Source organism: Lepidochelys kempii, chromosome 10, assembly GCF_965140285.1.
Source record: "Lepidochelys kempii isolate rLepKem1 chromosome 10, rLepKem1.hap1, whole genome shotgun sequence".
In the NCBI taxonomy this organism is placed as follows: Eukaryota; Metazoa; Chordata; order Testudines; family Cheloniidae; genus Lepidochelys; species Lepidochelys kempii.
This window is the reverse complement of record NC_136389.1, coordinates 20,806,764-20,828,020: the sequence shown is the minus strand read 5'-3', so window position 1 is coordinate 20,828,020 and position 21,257 is coordinate 20,806,764. Positions and strand designations below refer to the sequence as shown.

Below are 21,257 nucleotides of genomic sequence, written 5' to 3'. Positions count from 1 at the left end.
GGGCAGTCAGGGGATGGGGGGGGGTGGAGAGGGCAGGGGTCCTGGGGGGGGGCGTCAAGGAACGTGGGGCGGTTGGATGGGGCAGGAGTCCCGGGGGTGGGGGTGGGCAACGACCTCCTCTTGGAGTGAGGAGGGAACCTGTTGTTAAGATTTTGGCAGCTCATCACTGGATATAACTGGCTTTTAGTAAGGCTTTCGATAGAGTCCCATGTGACAATTGCATAATATGATCTAGATGAAGTTACTCTCAGGTGGGTTCCCAACTGGCAGAAAGATCATATACCAAGAGTAGTTATCAACAGTTCGTCCTCAAACTGAGAGGGTATATCTAGTGGGACCCTACAGGGGTCAGTCCCGGTACTGTTCAATATTTTCATTAATGACTTGGATAATGGAGAGAAGAATATGCTTATAAAATCTGCAGATGACACCAAGCTGGGAAGGGTAGCAATCATTTTGGAGAGTAGGATTATAATGCAAAACAATCTCAACAAATTAGAGAATTGGTCTGAAATCAACAAGATGAAATTCAATAAAGTGAAAGGTACTACAATTAGGAAGGAAAAATCAAATGAATATCTTCACAATGGGGGGGAACTGGCTAGGCGGTAATACTGTAAAAAAAAGAGTCTGAGGGCTATAGTGGATCACAAATTGAATATGAGTCAACAATGTGAGGCAGTTCCAAAAAACGCTAATATCATTCTGGGTTGTAGTACCAGGAATGTCCTATGAAAGACACAGGTGGTAATGGTCCCACTCTGCTTAGCACTGGTGAGGTCTCAGCTGGAGTACTGTGTCCAGTTTTGGGTGTCACACTAAGAAAGATGTGGATAAATTGGAGAGAGTCCAGAGGAGAGCAACTAAAATGACAAAAGGTTTAGAAAACATGACCTAGGAGGAAAGTTTAAAAAAAACCCAGAAACAATTGAATGTTTAGTCTTGAGAAACGAAGACTGAGGGGGGTTTAGTCCTGAGAAATGAAGACTGAAGGGGAACCTAATAACAGTCTTCAAATACGTTAAGAGCTGTTATAAAGAAGATGGGGATCAACGGTTCTTCATTTCCACTGAAGGTAGGACAAGAAGTAATGGCCTTAATCTGCAGCAAGGGAGATTTAGGTTAGATATTAGGAAAAACTTTCTAACTATAAGGGTAGTTTAGCTCTGGAATAGGATTCCAAAGGAGGTTGTGGAATCCCCATCACTAATCAACATGTTCTTAAAAACCTCCAAACACCAGGGATGATAGGGTTACTGGGGTCTTGCTTCAGAGCAGGGTGCTGAACTTAATGACTTCTTGAGGTCCCTTCCAGCCCTCCTTCTCTATAATTCTACCTACTACAGTTGATGAGGTTCAGTTTTCACTGTTAATCTGCAGACAAGGAGTAAAATACTTATCAGAGCAGTATTCTTTCACAGGGCTCTTTACCATGACTTGGTTTTATCACTTACTCACAAAATGAATACAAAAAAAATGATGCACCCTATTGTGACTTTTTCATTTACATTTTGGGTATACTTCAAATGATGTCAATTTGAGGGGATGGTGTCATGAGTTGTCAGTATGATAGTATATATAATAGTCTTCAATGCAGCCATATAATTTCATATATTTACTGCTATTGCCAAAAACTAAATGTCATCTTCATTAACTGAAAAAAGTGTCATATCTACTCTCAAACAGATTTGCTTATTTTACAGTTTACTGGAGTGCAGACTGACTTGGTATATTCATAAAATATTTATATCCCGCCAAGAACCATTTTCTTCCTCTCTCTGTGAATAAAAGCTGATCCTAATCTTCCTCAGTTGCATTCTGTTGGTCATTCTGCTGCAAACATAGGGCTCTGCTCATCACTCCTTACTCGGTCCACCACTCCTTACTCTCACTGCAGTAAGGACAGATTTCCAATTAGGCTGGCTAATATACACAAGTATTGGACATTGGGAAAAGAGTCAAAATATTCACTGTATGAAATGAAATTTACTGATCCAAAGATCGCTACATGAAAAAATGCATATTATTGATCATGAACCCAATTTTCTGTTGCCCTTCATCTTTGGTTTGTCTAGACCAAGTTTTTAGTCCTGTTTTAACTCAAGTTAACTAACAACAGTAAATGCTATAAACTCACAGCAAACAAATATTTGCTCCAGGACACCCTGATCTCTGAAACAAATTACCATGTCTACACTAGCATTTACAAGTGTGGTAATTAACTTGAGATAACTGACCATTCAATTAACTTGAATTACTACAAAACCACAAACACTAGTCTAGACAAATTCATTGTGCAGTTATTTACACAGCAAAATGTGACTGTAAATTCCACCAAATCTGAACAGTAGAGTTTTGAACTCTATATCAGTGAAAGTAACTTTGCAAGGAGCAGGACAGCAGACAATCAGGTCCAACATCTTCATGAATAAAGTGTAGCATACCTGGAATTTAATGAATGAATACTTTGCTCAATTTAACTTCTACAATAAATGGACTGCTGGGCACAGTGTGTACAGAAAATGATTTCTCTAGATTAAAGTTTCATGCAAAATTTAAACATGGCTGACTGAGGGCCAGAATCTATTACTCATACTCACACTGAGTATTACCCTGTTCTGGGAATGGCACAATGTTTTACATGATTAAGAGTGGCAGAATCTGGTGCTAAATTAATATAGAGCTTATGCTGGGAGATTTTTCCCACACCCAAAAAACATAGTAGATCATCATTAGATTTGTACTAGCACTGGTTCAATTAATCTTGATTTCATTTTCAAAAAGGTTTATTTGCCTTGATATAACCACTTGAATCATTCAGTTTTGTGAAAAGTGACTTTAAAATATTATGTACTTTAAAACCTACAGTGCTGTCGTTGTGCAATGCCATGTGACAATCCAGTGACGCATATACTACATACAAAGTCAATAACATCATTTGCTACAAGTTTATACAAAATCACCTGCAAAAAACTGAGTAACGTTAGCTGGAAGCTGTTGCATGGTGTCCTAGCAGAATGGAAGCAGCCTTTCGTTCCTGGGGTGGCTGCACTTCATTGGCTGCATATCAGCTCTGATAACAAATAGTTTATGGGTAGTGTTTATATAGCCATTTCATTCTATGCTTTCAAAGGCAACACTCAGTATATATTTAGGATGTATTTTTAAAAACATAAAAATTAAGAACAGCATAAATTGTCCAACAGAGTCTGAATATTAAATGTAGTATGCTGATGACAGAAAAAAAATCAGAAAATATTAAAAATAAAACACTTTCTAAGCTTCTATGCAAACAAACTTTGTGTGTTTCTACTAAAAAAAGGGGGGGCGGTTTCCCCACAATTTGAAGTCTTGTGATTTGCTTTGGATCTACAGAGAGAAAAACAGTTTATCCCAATTTTAAAAATAGGTAATATTCTCAATATTTACATGTTTGGCTGGAGAAAAAGCTTTTTAATATCTAGTTGTTCCAAACAGTATTTAAGGTAAACAGGATATTTTCAATATGTCACATTTCAAATATTTTTTTGTAAAACCATGTATATTTTAGACACCACACTGATGTGCAACTTTAAAAAAAAAACAGATTATTCAGAGTGCCACCAAAGCTAGATTTTTTTAAAAAACATCTGATGTCAGAACAACTGGGTATCTGCCATTCCTTCTTTAAGCTAGAGATGGTATGTATCATTGATGTTTTAAAGACGCGTCACAGTTGAAATCATTTGTATTTATTTCATAAAATACCACACTGGAAATGTAGGAGAATACTTACACACTATCCTAACATTTTAACATCTGCCAGAAAGCCAAAGTAGGTGGTTTATTATTTCACATTTATATTGAGGCAGCACCTACAGGCCAACCAAAATAGGACCCCATTATGGCAGGTGCTGTACAAACATACAGTAAATGACACTCCCTTCTCCTATTTGGGGCTTTGTAAAATGCAAAACATTTTTCCAGTTTTTCTAGTTTGGACTTTAAAATGTCTTATCTTCTTTTATCATTTTAGTGATAGGAAGGTGCTATACTGACAGCCCTGGAGGCAAAATTCTCTGGACAGATACACACTAGAAATATCTATACAAACCTTCCATCAATCCTGACCTGAAGTAGTCTTTTCTAGTGGCAAGGAATCTCTTCTGCCTATTCATTCAATATCCCCTTTGCTGAGATCGCTATCAATCATGGCAGTTAGGGACAACTGTGAGAGTGAATTTAATGTAAATACCTGCCCACTAACAACATTAGCAATTTAACAACTTTGTGTCGGTTCCAAACTGGGTAGTAGTCAAGCTGAAGAGCTACAGATGAAAGGCTCCATGTACCATTAATCATCTCTTGAGACATATACATTTGGTATCAGACTTGCAAGAGGACAGACAAGCCAATCAGAACCCCCTCTGTTTGCTGAGTCAGAGGTTTACAATTTGGTAGTCCAAAGGGATGCAGATGTACTGGACTGTGGTAATAAGCAGGGAGAGGGAGAAATAATTAAAAGCATGGGTGCAGGGAGACCATACATTGAGGACTGCATGAATGGGATCAGGAATTTGTGGCAACTCTGCCATTTGGGTGGAAATCAGTTGATTGCACATGTCAATCACCTACAATTTCCCCAGCTCGTCCTGATCACAGATGCATAACCAGGATTACAATCCTAACTGGAGAAATCCCTTCACAGGCAGGTGAGGGATTAAATGAAGCAGATGGAAAAGCTCTGCTAAACAACAGTTGGTATATACAGAGAATGAAAGGAGAAGACTTACCTTCAAAACCCTGAAGGTAATTGCAAGGCCCAGGCAGTTGGCATATAAATGGAGTGGAAAGGGGAACGTGACCATTTTCGCAGGTGAGAACATCTTGGAGGATGGTCCAGTTCTTGGATGTGAATGGGCAGCAGGGCAGGGAAGAGAGAATTAAGAATGGAGTCCTCCCTATGGATGTAGGCCACAAGCCCAGAAAGGGATTGCTTCAGAGACCCAATAAGCAAGATAACAATTAGGTTTTCCAAAGATAACCTGTTCTATATGCTTTCACATATTTAACAAAGTTACAGCCTGTTGCTTTTTTTTTTTTTTTTTTTTTTTGCATAGTGTATTGTCAGTGTGTCCTTCTCAATGTGCCAGAAGCAATACTTCCAACAAGCACATATGGTTCCTTACATCATTTGATAACAGCACCCCGACTATGTAATTCGGCATGGTAAACTAGCTGAGTCACTGAGATCCAGTAAGAGCTCTTTATCAGAAGAAACTTGGCAAATGAGTTTGTGTTATTTAAACTATCAAAATTGCTGAAGAAGTTTTGGTCATTAAGAAGCCATATACACACAAATGAATAACAATCTCATTTCGTTAGTACTGAGAATGCAATGTGAGTTGCATCCCTCATGAGTAAAACTATTTTTAAAATGTGCTAGCTTGTCTTTCATGCTACATTATTTCCAACTGATCTTAATGTGTCTCAGTCTCTTAAAATTTGCCTGTCAATTTTTATTATTCAGAACAGATGCTTGTCTAACTGAACAGTTTTAGTAAACTAATAAACTTAAACCCTGTTAAGAGACGGAATTCACTTCAGCAATTTAAATTAATGGATGCTGGCCATGATCCACAATGAAATCCCCTGAGCAGACACAGAATGACCTTTCATCCTGTCCGCCACTGCAACGAATAACCACTCTGACTTTGCAAAATGGCTTAGTCCTGTCAATGTACAAGGCAAGTGCCCTCCTGACATCCAGAGCGTGCAATCTGTGCTCCTTTTCCAATTTATGAGGCTTCGGAAAGAAGACTGGTAAGTATATGTCTTGGCTGGTATGAAACTGTGAAACTACCTTCAGCAGGAACACTGGGTGCGGCTGCAGTTGAACTTTGTCCTTGTAGAACACCGTATAGATTGGTTCTGAAGTTAGCGCCCTGATCTCAGAGACCCTACAGGCAGACAGTATTGAGACCAGGAAAGAAACTTTCCAGGAGAGGAGGAAAAGGGAGCAGTAAGCCAGAGGCTGAAAGGGAGGACCCATGAGCTGTGACAGCACGAGGTTCAGGTCCCAAATAGGGACGGGATCCCTCACGTGCAAGTAGAGGTGCTCCAGATCTTTCAAAAACAGGACCATCATGTCGTGAGTGAAGACTGATCTGCCCTAGAGAGGAGGGTGAAAGGCCAAAATAATGGCAAAGTGGATTTTGACTGATGACAAGGCCAACCCTTGGAGCTTGAGGTGCAGAAGATAGTCCAGGATCGCCTGCAGCGAGGCCTGCTCAGCCTGGATACCCCAGTCCGAGGTCCAGCATATGAACCTCTTCCACTTGGCCAGGTAGGTTGCTCTGGTGGAGGCCTTGTAGCTACCCAACAAGACCTGTTGGATATGGGCCAAGCATTCACGTTCTTCCGCATTTAGCCATGCAGAAGTCATGTTGTGAAGTGCAACACCGACAGGTTCAGATGCAGAAGACTACCATGGTTCTGGGACAGCAGATCTGGCCAGGGAGGCAGCTGAAGCGGGGCAGCTACCGAAAGGTCCATCAGTGTGCAGAACCAGTGCTGCCAAGGCCACGCAGGGGCTATCAGGATCACCTTTGCCTTGTCCTGTTTGATCTTCATAAGGATGTTGGGGATTAATGGCACCCGTGGGAAGGCGTACATCAGAACCCCTGACCACAGGGGCAGAAAGGCATTTTCCCAGAACGAGCAGAACACGTGGTATTTCCTGTTCTGATGAGACACGAACAGAGTCCCCCAGCTCCGGAAGATCAAACTGACCACCTCCGGATGGAGCGACCACTCATGGTGAGACGAGAAGGTCCTGCTGAGGTGATCTGCCAAACCTTTCCTGGCCCCGGGCAGATGCGTGGCTATCAGATGGGACAATGTGCTGCGCACAGAAGTCCCAAAGCGGGAGAGCTTCTTGGCAAAGAGCTGATAACCTGGCTGCACCCTGCTTTTTGATGTAAAAAATCACAGTGGTATTCAGTGTCAGAACCTGCACCACCTTGCCCTTCAGGTGGGGCAGGAAATCTGGCAGGCCAGGCAACCCGCTTTGAGTTCCCTGATGTTTACTTGGAGGGACAGATCATCCCATGATCAGCAGCCTTGCATGCTGAGCTCACTTAGGTGGGGTCCCCAGCCCAGATCTGAGGCATCGGAAACCAGGGTCAGCGACGGGGATCAGGCCATGAAGGGAACTCCCTCCATCTTCAATTCGGGGCTCAACCACCAATCCAGGGACAATCGGATGTGAACCAGCACTCTGACTACCCAGTCTAGATAGTGTCTGTTGGAGATGTAGACCGACGCTAACCATGCTTGCAGTGGCTTGAGATAGAGCCGGGCATGCCAGACCACGTATGCACATGCAGTCACATGGCCTAACAACCAGAGGCAGGTGTGGGCAGTGGTAAGCAGGTAGTTTTTCACATAGGAGATCAGGCCCTGGAAATGCACCTCTGAAAGGAAGGCTCTGGCTCATGTGGACCAATTCCAGAGATTGACTGCTTCTGCGCATAAAGCAGTAGATCTCATGCCTCGAGAACTACCTCAGTGAACTCTATTGTTGCAGTGGCCTTAAAGTCGATTTCTTTTCACTTATCAACAGGCAGGTCGTGGCAGGTGGAACAAATCAGATCAAGGCTCCCCTGCATCTGTTCCCAAAATCTGTCCTTGATGAGCCAATCGTCGAGATGCCGGTAGACTTGAACCCCTCAACACCTCAGGTAAATGGCCACTGGCACCATACATTTTGTGAACACCAAGGGGCAGTGCCGTGAACTGGAAACGGCGCCTGCCCACCATAAAATGGAGGAATTGTCTGTTATATTGGAAAATAGAAATATGGAAAATAAGCATCCTTCAGATCAAGGGTGGCGTACCAGTCTTCCAGATTCAGGGAGGGGATGATGGAAGCCAGAGAGACCAAGCAGAACATCAACTTTTCGAGAGACTTGTTGAGGCACCGAAGGTCCAGAATGAGTTTTCAGACACCTTTTACTTTAGGGATTAGGAAATAATGGGAGTAGAACCCTTTTCCGTTCATGTCCTGAAGGACCTCCTCCACAGCCCCCAGCTGTATGAGGTTCTTGACCTCTTAAACGAGGAGTTGTGTGTGAGAAGGGTCCATGAAGAGAGACAGGGAAGGGGGGTGGAGGGGCAACCAAGAATTACAGGTTGTAGCCCCGAGTTAAATCTCTAGCACCCAACAGTCCAAGGTGACCCGCAACTAGGCCAAATGGTAGGGATGAAGACAGTTGAGGAAAGAACGAGGCGGATCCGGGAAGTTCATTAGAGCGTCGCTCTTGAGTGCACCCTCCAAATGAGTGCTTCTGGCCCTGGTTGTGCAGGGGAGCAGGAGACAAAGGGCGGCGACGACTAAAACTCGTGTCTCTATCCCTTTTCCTTGTGGGCCCCTGTCGAGGTTGTCAAGGCCTTGGCGGCAGCCGGAACTGCTTCCTCATCGACTGCGATTTATTTAGAGCCAGTGAGCGAAGGGTAGCCTGACTGTCCCTCAGTCTGTGCAGCCCCGCATCGGTCTGCTCTGCAAAGAGACCATTCCCATCAAAGGGAAGATCCTGGAACAAGGTGTACATTACCCGGCACAGGCCACTGGTCTGAAGCCAGGAACTGTGCGTCATGACAATAGCTGACAGGACCACCCTAGTTGCCAAATCAGCCACCTCTCCCTGGGTGGCAGTCTTCCCATCAAAGACTGCTTGCTAACTCTCCCCTGCCTAAGGATTAGAGCTCATAGACTGCTCATTAGCTCAGCCCTGCCTAAGGGCTAGAGCAGAGAGACTACTCATTAGCCCAGCCCTGTCTGAGGGCCTAGGTCCTATTGACTGTTTGGGGCTCCACCCTATTACAAAGGCCGGGATGAGAACGCCTACTCTGCTAATTCCCTTGACACTAGGCCCTGATCCCGGTGATATAGTGAGGTGCTGTGGCACTCACTGACAACTGCAACACCATTACAGGACTCAACAGGAAGACTCAAATGTTAGCTCAATAGACTACATAACCCCACCAATAAATCCCAACAATATTTCAAAAACACCCTTTCTCACTACCCTCCTTCAGCCAGCACAAACCTCAGATCAACCTTCTCTTAGGTAGGGACCGTCGAATCGTGGAAGTCAACGAATGGCTACGCAGGTGGTGTCGGAGAGAAGGCTTTGGATTCTTTGACCATGGGATGGTGTTCCTTGAAGGAGGAGTGCTGGGCAGAGATGGGCTCCATCTTACGAAGAGAGGGAAGAGCATCTTTGCCAGCAGGCTGGCTAACCTAGTGAGGAGGGCTTTAAACTAGGTTCACCGGGGGAAGGAGACCAAAGCCCTGAGGTAAGTGGGAAAGCGGGATACCGGGAGGAAGCACAGGCAGGAATGTCTGTAAGGGGAGGGCTCCTGCCTCATACTGGGAATGAGGGGCGATCAACAGGTTATCTCAAGTGCTTATATACAAATGCACAAAGCCTTGGAAACAAGCAGGGAGAACTGGAGGTCCTGGTGATGTCAAGGAACTATGACGTGATCGGAATAACAGAGACTTGGTGGGATAACTCACATGACTGGAGTACTGTCATGGATGGTTATAAACTGTTCAGGAAGGACAGGCAGGGCAGAAAAGGTGGGGGAGTAGCACTGTATGTAAGGGAGCAGTATGACTGCTCAGAGCTCTGGTACAAAACTGCAGAAAAACCTGAGTGTCTCTGGATTAAGTTTAGAAGTGTGTGCAACAAGAGTGATGTAGTGGTGGGAGTCTGCTATAGACCACCGGACCAGGGGGATGAGGTAGATGAGGCTTTCTTCCGGCAGCTCACAGAAGCTACTAGATCGTATGCCCTGATTCTCATGGGTGACTTTAATTTTCCTGATTTCTGCTGGGAGAGCAATACAGCGGTGCATAGACAATCCAGGAAGTTTTTGGAAAGCGTAGGGGACAATTTCCTGGCGCAAGTGCTAGAGGAGCCAACTGGGGGGGGGGGGGCGCTTTTCTTGACCTGCTGCTCACAAACCGGGTAGAATTAGTGGGGGAAGCAAAAGTGGATGGGAATCTGGGAGGCAGTGACCATGAGTTGGTTGAGTTCAGGATCCTGACGCAGGGAAGAAAGGTAAGCAGCAGGATACGGACCCTGGACTTCAGGAAAGCAGACTTCGACTCCCTCAGGGAACGGATGGCCAGGATCCCCTGGGGGACTAACTTGAAGGGGAAAGGAGTCCAGGAGAGCTGGCTGTATTTCAAGGAATCCCTGTTAAGGTTACAGGGACAAACCATCCCAATGAGTCGAAAGAATAGTAAATATGGCAGGCGACCAGCTTGGCTTAATGGTGAAATCCTAGCGGATCTTAAACATAAAAAAGAAGCTTACAAGAAATGGAAGATTGGACATATGACCGGGGAAGAGTATAAAAATATTGCTCGGGCATGTAGGAATGATATCAGGAGGGCCAAATCGCACCTGGAGCTGCAGCTAGCAAGAGATGTTAAGAGTAACAAGAAGGGTTTCTTCAGGTATGTTGGCAACAAGAAGAAAGCCAAGGAAAGTGTGGGCCCCTTACTGAATGAGGGAGGCAACCTAGTGACAGAGGATGTGGAAAAAGCTAATGTACTCAATGCTTTTTTGCCTCTGTTTTCACTAACAAGGTCAGCTCCCAGACTGCTGCGCTGGGCATCACAAAATGGGGAAGAGATGCCAGCCCTCTGTGGAGATAGAGGTGGTTAGGGACTATTTAGAAAAGCTGGATGTGCACAAGTCCATGGGGCCGGACGAGTTGCATCCGAGAGTGCTGAAGGACTTGGCGGCTGTGATTGCAGAGCCATTGGCCATGATCTTTGAAAACTCGTGGCGAACTGGGGAAGTCCCGGATGACTGGAAAAAGGCTAATGTAGTGCCAATCTTTAAAAAAGGGAAGAAGGAGGATCCTGGGAACTACAGGCCAGTCAGCCTCACCTCAGTCCCTGGAAAAATCATGGAGCAGGTCCTCAAAGAATCAATCCTGAAGCACTTGCATGAGAGGAAAGTGATCAGGAACAGCCAGCATGGATTCACCAAGGGAAGGTCATGCCTGACTAATCTAATCGCCTTTTATGATGAGATTACTGGTTCTGTGGATGAAGGGAAAGCAGTGGATGTATTGTTTCTTGACTTTAGCAAAGCTTTTGACACGGTCTCCCACAGTATTCTTGTCAGCAAGTTAAGGAAGTATGGGCTGGATGAATGCACTATAAGGTGGGTAGAAAGCTGGCTAGATTGTTGGGCTCAACGGGTAGTGATCAATGGCTCCATGTCTAGTTGGCAGCCGGTATCAAGTGGAGTGCCCCAAGGGTCGGTCCTGGGGCCGGTTTTGTTCAATATCTTCATAAATGATCTGGAGGATGGTGTGGATTGCACTCTCAGCAAATTTGCGGATGATACTAAACTGGGAGGAGTGGTAGATACGCTGGAGGGGAGGGATAGGATACAGAAGGACCTAGACAAATTGGAGGATTGGGCCAAAAGAAATCTGATGAGGTTCAATAAGGATAAGTGCAGGGTCCTGCACTTAGAACGGAAGAAACCAATGCACAGCTACAGACTAGGGACCGAATGGCTAGGCAGCAGTTCTGCGGAAAAGGACCTAGGGGTGACAGTGGACGAGAAGCTGGATATGAGTCAGCAGTGTGCCCTTGTTGCCAAGAAGGCCAATGGCATTTTGGGATGTGTAAGTAGGGGCATAGCGAGCAGATCGAGGGACGTGATCGTTCCCCTCTATTCGACATTGGTGAGGCCTCATCTGGAGTACTGTGTCCAGTTTTGGGCCCCACACTACAAGAAGGATGTGGATAAATTGGAGAGAGTCCAGCGAAGGGCAACAAAAATGATTAGGGGTCTGGAACACATGACTTATGAGGAGAGGCTGAGGGAGCTGGGATTGTTTAGCCTGCAGAAGAGAAGAATGAGGGGGGATTTGATAACTGCTTTCAACTACCTGAAAGGGGGTTCCAAAGAGGATGGCTCTAGACTGTTCTCAATGGTAGCAGATGACAGAACGAGGAGTAATGGTCTCAAGTTGCAGTGGGGGAGGTTTAGATCGGATATTAGGAAAAACTTTTTCACTAAGAGGGTGGTGAAACACTGGAATGCGTTACCTAGGGAGGTGGTAGAATCTCCTTCCTTAGAGGTTTTTAAGGTCAGGCTTGACAAAGCCCTGGCTGGGATGATTTAACTGGGAATTGGTCCTGCTTCAAGCAGGGGGTTGGACTAGATGACCTTCTGGGGTCCCTTCCAACCCTGATATTCTATGATTCTATGATTCTCTTCCAAACGTGAAAGTCCAAAGGAAAGCAATAGCTGAGGGAAAACATAAAAGCAGCAGGAACTGCCACCCACCCATGGCTCTCAGAAGCAACCTAGGCAAGCATCTCAAAACAGCCTTGGCAGCAGCTCAAAAACAGAAAACAACAATGTACAGCATCCTCAAAGCTCTTGCAGACATCCCACCTCAGCAGCACTTATGCTGACAAAATGATCCTCCTCAGTAACTTTCTCTAAAATTGTTTTGAAGGAAACAAATCCCACTCAGTTTTTTATTCACCACAGATTTCATCAATACAATGTGCAGATCTGAAAGGTAGGAGCTACACAATTCATGATGCTTAGAGTCTGAGATGTTTAGAATGCTCAAATGCCTGGAAAGTCTAAAGGTCTGTCCTCCAATGTGTATTTGGGATGCAGGCGCAAGGAAAATTGCTTTGTGGAAAATTGTGAAAGGTGTGTCTGTCAGCATAGCTCCGAGTTCACCAATCCTTCTTGCAGAAGCGATAGCAACACAGGTGACTTTCATGGAAAGGAGGGAAATAGAGCATGATGGCAACAGTTCAAAGCGTGGTTTCATATGGCTAGAACTAGGTTCAGATCCCACTGAGGTCTGATAGGTTGGACAGGTGGGACGTTTCTGAGGAGGCCCAAAACCTAGCAGTTAGCGGGTATGTAAAGAAAGAGTGATCTTCCATAGGAGGGTGGAATGCGCTGTCGCCAAGTGGACTTTCAGAGAGTTGAAGGCGAGACATTCAGGGACAGAATGCAGCCCAAGAGGAAGGGGATCCCCACTGATTCTGGTGGAACTCTCTTTTGTTGGGCCCAGGCGGCAAAGTGTTTCCACATGGCCTGGTAATAGTGCCTGAGGGATTCCTTCCTGCTGCTGGAGAAGATGGCATGGCTGAAGAACAGGTCCGTTATAAGGCAGATGTCCATCCAAATACCACACACTGAGGTGGAGTGCCTGTGGACTGGGACGTCTGATCTCGCTGTTGCACTGTGTCAGCAGATTGGGGAAGGTGGGACAGGAATTGGTGGATGGGCTAACATGTGAAGGAGACTGGGAAACCAGAACTGTCTCGGCCAGCAGGGGGCAATCAGAATGACCACCGTTCTGTCTTGTTGGATCTTGTGGATTACCCAAGGGTAGGAGAATAATTGGGAGGGAAGGCATAGTTGATTTGATCTGATCAGCAGAGCAGGTATAGGTTGCCCTGAGACTGGTGGCCAAGACCTTCCCTGGAGCAGTAGAGGATGCATTTGCTGTTTATATGCAAGGCGAAGATTTCTTTGGAATCCCCCATCAGGTGAAAATGTTGTGTACTATCGAATTGTGAAGGTCCCACTTGTGGTCGATCACAAAATCTCTGCTGACTGAAGCTGTGAGCACATTCTGTGTCCCGGAAAGATAGGCTGCGGACAAAAGTATCTGGTCTCACAAAACTGGGTGATTGGGCAACAAAATGGCCCATGAAATTCAATGTTGATAAACGCAAAGTAATGCACACTGAAAAACATAATCCCAACTATACATATAAAATGATGGGGTCTAAATTAGCTGTTACCTCTCAAGAAAGAGATCTTGGGAGTCATTGTGGATAATTTTCTGAAAACATCCACTCAAGTAAGTGTCAAAATGTTGGGAATCATTAAGAAAGGGATAAATAATATGATAAAAAAAATCATATTGCCTCTATATAATTCCCTGGTATGCCCATGTCTTGAATACTGTGTCCAGATGTGGTCGTCCCATCTCAAAAAAAATGTATTGGAATTGGAAAATGTTAAGAAAAGAGCAACAAAAATGATTAGGGGTATGGAATGGCTGCCATATGAGTAGAGATTAATAAAACTTGACTTTTCAGCTTGGAAAAGAGACGACTAAGCTGGGATATGATAGAGGTCTATAAAATCACTACTGGTATGGAGAAAGTAAACAAGGAAATTTTATTTACTTCTTCTCCTAAACAAGGACTAGGCGGTCACCAAATGAAATTAATGGGCAGCAAGTTTAAAATAAACAAAAGGAAGTATTTCATCTCAGAATGCACAGTCAACCTGTAGAACTCTTTGCCAGAGGATTTTGAAGTCAAAGTCTATAACAGGGTTCAAAAAAGAACTAGATAAATGCATGGAGGATACGTCCATTAGGATGGGCAGTAATGGTGTCCCTAGCCTCTGATTGCCAGAAGCTGGGAATGGGTGACAGGGAATGGATCACTTGATGATTACCTGTCCTGTTCATTCCCTCTGGGGCACCTGGCATTGGCCATTATTGCAAGACAGGATACTAGATTAGATGGAGCTTTGGTCTGACCCAGTATGGCTGTTCTTGTGTTCTTATAGTGAGTGATGCACCAATTCCAGAGATTGACTGCTTCTGCGCATAAAGCAGTAGATCTCATGCCCCTGTTTGTTAATGTAGAAAATAGGGGTGGTGTATTCTGTCATGATGAGAACAAGATGGGAATGGATGAATGGAAGAAAGGATCGGCATACTTTCCTTACAGCTCAGAGTTCCAGGATATTGATGTGCATCCTGGATTCTCAAGGAGACCACATTCCCTGTGTCACATAATCATCCATGTGTTTTTCCCAGCCTACAAGGGATGTGTAGGTGATGATCATCTTGTCTGGAAAGCGGGGAACCCCTAAGCAAATGTAACATGGATCTGTCCACCACTGAAGGGATGACAGCACTCTGTCAGGGACCGTCCATAAGGTCCATGGAGTGATATTTTGGTGAGTAAACTGTCTGGAGTCACTTCTGGAGGCAGTGAAGGTGGAGTCAAGCAAAGGCAGTCATGTATGTACATGAAGGCATGTGGCCAAGAAGGCAAGTCCTGGCCGGTACATAAGGATTGTTGATAATGAGAATTATAATTTCTCCCATTGCCTGGAACCTGTTCCTTGGTTGGCAGGCCCATGCTGTGCCTGAACTGATGGTGGCTCCTATCAAATCCAGGGATTGTGTGGGGTCTAGGATCGATTTTTCAACACTGATGCTGACTCTGAGGAACGAAAGGAGGAGGAATAACATGGAGTTTGAAACTTGGGCTTCGTGCCTGGACCGTGCAACCTAGGAGCCAGACGTCGAGATACGGAAACACCAGGACCACAAAACGTCTGATATAAGCTACTTTGGTGAAGACTCTGGAAGCAGTGGCTATTTTGAAGGGGAGTACCCTGTATTGGAAATGGTAGGTGCTGACTATGAATCGCAAGAAGCATCTGTTGGTCAGATGGATATTGATGTGAAAATAGGTATCCTACATATCAAGAGCAATAAATCACGTCTTTTTCTATGGATGGGATAATAGCTGCCAACTTGAATTTGTGGACGAGGGGATTGAGATGATGGAGGTCGAAGACTGGTCTCCTTCTTATGTATGAGGAAGTAAGTCAAATAGAACCACATTCCTTGATATTCTGTGGGAACGCATTCTACCACTTCCCACTGTAGCAAGAATTCACTTCTTGGGTCAGAATGCTGTCATGAGAGTGGTCCCTGAGAAGGGATATGGAGGGGGGTTTTAGAGGAGGTAGCACGACAAATTAGATCGGATAGCCATGGTGAATGATGTTGAGCAACCATTTGTCCCAAACTTGGGAAAAGAGTGCTAAATGATCCCAAAAGGGGGAAGAGTGCTCATGAGGTGGTTGGCAACATGACTGGCTGCCCTCAAGGGAGTCGGAAAAAGAAAGGAGGGTTAGATAGTCAGGAGGAAGAAACCAGTAACAGAGCATTCTGGAGTTTGGGAGTGGAAATATAGCATTATAATGCGGAGTGGAGATAGACTATATAGCAAGAGTATTCAAAGAATTGGGAGCTGAGGAACCGTAGCTGGGGAGGGAGGCAGAATTCAGAGATTGTGTAGGAAGACGTGGCAAGTACAGCCCAGCAGTTGCTGCATATGACTGCACCACAACTAAGGTGGGGCAGAGTTTTTCTGGGGCTTACTCAGGAAGGACAGTTCTGCTTTAAGGTAGGGGATCGGGGGGGGGGGGAGGAAGGAGGTCAGCTTTGCAGCAATGCTGTAAAAAAGGTGCTTGGTGGTCAGCTTTGCAGCAATGACTCACCCCCACAGGAATGTGAGGTCCGAAGGGCATAAAGGTATGAAACTGGGTGGGGCAAGTCTCTTTGTTCCAGGCAGCGCAGAAGCCAGCACCCACCCCCCGTCCCCTAGTGGAGGCGAATGGCAGGCTGGGTTAGGACCTGCTGTGGGCATTACGCTAGTTGCTCCTTTTAAAGGGGGGCTCAGAAGGAATTTTTCCCACACCACCTGAAGTGGCTTTGGTGGAGTGAGGTTTTTTCGCCCTCCCCATAGTAGGTGTGAAGGAAGACCTTTTCTGGTGAGAAGAAAAGGTGATAGGCCATATGTCGCAACTTATTTTGTAAGGTTGGGCGGATGTTCAGTGCAGGTACTCCATAGGGAAGGCAGCCACTGACCAGATAAATGGCCTGGTAAAGGACTTAAAAGAAGGTACTGGATAAAGGAACAGAATGGGGGAGGGGGTTGAGGACTTCTCTGATTGGTACAGCAGGGAGCCAACCTCCTTCCGCCTTTTCCCCCCCACCGCCAGTTCTCACAGCCCACCTTAACCCTTTTACGAGGGTGGTGGATGGTAAGGTCCAAGCCATGGGTCGGCTGGGGGACCTGGATGGAAAAAGGGGGGCTGGTGGAAGCCCTGGAGAATTGATCTGAATAAACATGGATATGCCTGCACTGTACACTTTATCTGCCAGGTAGTCCCAGACATCTATATAATAAAGTTGCAGCCAGATTAAAATACATAACAAGTGTCTCTTGTCCTCCTTGCGGTGTACTCAGACAATGTGAAGGTGAAGCTCTGGAACTTCCTACAGATTGTGTTTGTCTCATTTCTATTTTCCTTTTTATCCTGCCCTTTTTTGTTTGAGAAACTCAACACACTGTCTCTAATGCCTTAGCATCTTTTATTTCAATTGCCTAGTATATAACATAATTATTTATATTTATCAGTCCATGCCTGAAATACTTTGCCTTTATATTCTTTCCAAAAGTCTTTATCTTATGTTTGAAAAATTGAATTGCCCTAGGAATGTTATAAAGCATTTTCAGAATACATTGACTATAGATGTCTGAACATTTATAGGTAATACATGTAACCTGCTACTTGAAAACCTGCCAATTATATTTACTCTAGATCTATTGTGCCAACTTTTCAGTATAAAAAATTCAGATTAGTAATAAAGATAAAGGACAATTTATAAGTTCTTGGTTCAAATGCCAATTTAATTTTACCATTCTTTTTCAATTTCTGGTAACGAATTCTGCTAAAGACGAGATAAACAACAAAGAAAGAGACTAGAGGTCATGAGTTATTGACAGATGTATTATTAACCACATTAATCTTTATAAAACAAGTTCCATTTTATTTTAAGTGACCTTTACCAATGGGAAACACTTCTAAAACTATTACGCTGTGGTATATTTTGAAAATTAGAGAATAAGCAAGCTGTGAAATACACAAACACACTTACTGGCCCTCTCAAATCAATGAGTTCCTGTCTCATTTGGGATACAAGAGCTTCTTTAGCCATCAAAGCACGGTGTAGTCGCTCATTGAATTCTATAAGCTCCCCATGCATTTCTGCCACCTGAAAGACATACAACCAAAATGTAAGATAGAAGAGAACAAATCTCCTAAGATGAAGACATTTCTCGCTGTATTGAGAAGATCAACAATATAGTTTCATATCCATGTATACAGTTCCTGTAAAACCCAAAATAAGTATTTCCTAATTAATGCATAGTATTGTTAATGCAGTAGTTTGGACAGTAACATTAATGACGCAGACAGACAAATGCTGTTACAACACATAAAAATCTTGGTCTGACTCATACCAGGTTACCTTGCAATTATAATGCAGATACTGAGATCTACTTTGATCACACAACATTTCAGTTCAAACTTTATATCCTGTATCTGAGAAAGGTGGGTGACAAGTGACCAACAGCATAGTAATTCACATGATACAGCTCTGTAGAGGCCCTCTTTACCAGGATTGGGCTGCCAGCACCCACCCACGAACTTGGAATAGCAACTGGGTTCCCTTTTGATCGGCTGTGGGCATTACACTAGTTGCCCTTTTACTTGGGAGACTGGAAAGGAATGTTTCCATCGCTGCCAACCTGTCAAAGCGGAGTGGGTTTTTTTACACTTCCCCACAGGGGGTGGGAGGCAGGCTATGTCACAACTTAATATATAAAACTTACAGTGGATATCCAGTGCAGGTACATTATAGAAGATATACTGTTATTGGACAAAATAGATTGGAAAAGGATTTCAAGGAAAGCATCTCTTAAGGCAACTGAGTAAGAGGGTTTGGGGCTCCTACGTCTGGAAAAGCAGGGAGACAATCCGCTCCTTCCCTCACTGTACAATTGTTGCTGGATACTCCCAGATATTATTGTAGCCTAATTAAACTACATCCATGGCCTCCTCTCTTTCTTCTGGTGCGGACAAAGAGTTGGGCTAAGGTCAGTTCTTAGTTTACTCTGTCACCAATGTGCAAACAATTGTGGGAACCTCAGCAAATTGTGAATTATTAAATGGTCACAAAGACTGAACTAACCACTCGCTCTCTTAGTTTTGGTGCTATGGGACGAACTTTAAAATTACCAGAAAATGCAAAAGCGAAGGTTCTCATACTAATGTTAACTCAGTAGAACATACATAGGAACTTCTATCGTTGCTTGTGTGGTTAAATAAGAAGTTCGACACTTAACATTCTTAATTTTAAATTATAGATAACAAAATATGAAAAACTTGTAATATGGTTGAGTTGACACTTCAGTTTTGAACTTTCTGACTTTTTAAACTAGGAAACCTTAACACTGTATTAATATATTTTGTGCACTTAATTGTATATTAGTTGTTTGCTTGTTGTGTGCAATTTTAATTCATTGCCCTTGTTTCTGTATTCACTACTTTTCTGTTCTACTTAATCCTATTAGAGGTGCTCACTCCTCAGCCTCATTTGATTTAATAGAGACTTCCTAATTAATTACTCTATTCTGGCTTCTTTTGATAAGATCAAAACATTAAGACTTCCAACATTAAGACTTAACAACTATGGCATTATGTTTTGATATCCCAACTGTTCACTGAACATCGATCTTGATGAAGGCTGTTTAACTTCAAACACTTGCTAGTAAATTAGTAAGCTTATTTTAGTCAAAATAAAAGATACTTAAAAACACAATTTCTGCATCTTATCTAAAGCCAGGTCTATACTACAGACCTGTATCGGTATAGCTACATCACTCAGGGGGTGTGAAAAATCCACACCCCTGAGCAACATTGTTATACCGACCTAACACCCTATATAGACTGTGCTAGGTCAACAGGAGAGCCAATGCAGTGTTTTAAGTGTAGACCTGCTCTCATACATAGTAGTCTCTGATTAGGCACAAGTGATGTTAAAATGTCTACTTCTTCACAAGTGACTACTATAGACATCACTAACAAAACTGTTAATATCTACCACTTTAAATAATGAATTAATGCCATTAATTCTGTGCATGTCACCCTGCCATACCTCTACCAATAACTCCATGTCAGGCTGTTTAGTTTGAAATCCACCTCTGTCACAGGTGGCTAAGGGACTATTTCATTTCCTGGTGTTTCTGTTTACAGTTAGAACTTCAGAACAGTCAGTGCTTTGTCTCAAATAAGCTATCTATTTACCTCTTTTCAATATCTACTTTTTTCTCTTACATATTTGTCTGGCTCCTAAGAGGACTGAATACTTCTTTGGAATAGCAATAAATGATCCAGGATAATCCAATTACTTAGAAAAATACTCTTTGTTTCTCCAGAAGGCATATGAAAGAAAAAGGTGAACGAAAATCACACTGACGCATTGATGCATAAAGATCCTCCAAATGCCTCTCAGAGGTACAGGTTTTCAAAGTCTAGTTTTCAAAAGCTGCTTTAACGCTATGCATTTTTAAGGAACACTAATAGCCACTAATATGCAATTAAAACTATACAATCTGATCAACAGAGATCTTAAAACCACATTAATATTTTAAATAAGCAGCATCTGCAATATGTGGTCCTCTATAATTTGACATATTACGTTTCTGTTAAAATCATAGGACTAACACACTTTCATATTAATCCATTAATCAAAGAACCATCTGGAATTACCTGTGGAAATCATAAAACCAAGACTCTGATCTGATCCTATGGAACAGCTTTCCAAAACTGTTAATTACCAATAATGTAATTACCTGCAGCATTTTAAAAAGTGGCATTTTTGCAGTCCTTGACTTGACTAATGCAGAAAGAGGTTGATTTTTAATTTACTGGCTTGTTTATACCCAGCAGAAAAAGGATGCAAGCCCCCCCTCCCCAAATAACAGAGACATGAATATAATGCAGAATCTCACCATCAGATATTTGCCATGCAACAAACACAGAATAAGGGAAGAGGCAGAGTGAAGATAATGGAATGGTGAAGAAAGGACCACAGTTAATATTAGTACTTCAGAGGAAACAGCATGGGATCATAAAAAAGGTCCAGTCCTCCCCTAAAATCCAGAGAGATAATTTCTGATAGCAGCTTGAAGAAGTTTGCTAAACTCTGTATCTTCAAATGAAGTGGGAATTGTGACAGTGTCCATAAAGCTACCCAGTACACAGTATTTCCAATGCTGATATTTTTGCTTTTAATGCCATCTCTCTCTCTTTCTCTCTCTCTCACAAACACACACAACCTTTCTCAACAGACTTCTACTGTTGCGAGATTGGTGATATGCATTAATAGAGCAGGGCAAGACTCAGCTTCTGTCGATTTTGAAAATCCAACCATTTTAACAAGAGCACTTTGGTACGATTTAAGCTAAGGCATCAGCTAGAATGATGGCTAAAGCATTCCTTGGTTTCACTGAATGAGAAAATAAATCTGGA

At 43.4% G+C, this 21,257-nt stretch overlaps 1 protein-coding gene across 1 annotated transcript in view; it reads right to left on the bottom strand.

The window, feature by feature from the left end:
• SNX29 (sorting nexin 29) overlaps positions 1 to 21,257 on the bottom strand; it is a 454,788-nt gene that overhangs the window by 207,650 nt on the left and 225,881 nt on the right. The window contains 1 exon segment of the mRNA XM_073362374.2: positions 17,821 to 17,937. Within this exon segment, the coding sequence (XP_073218475.1) occupies positions 17,821 to 17,937 (117 nt within the window).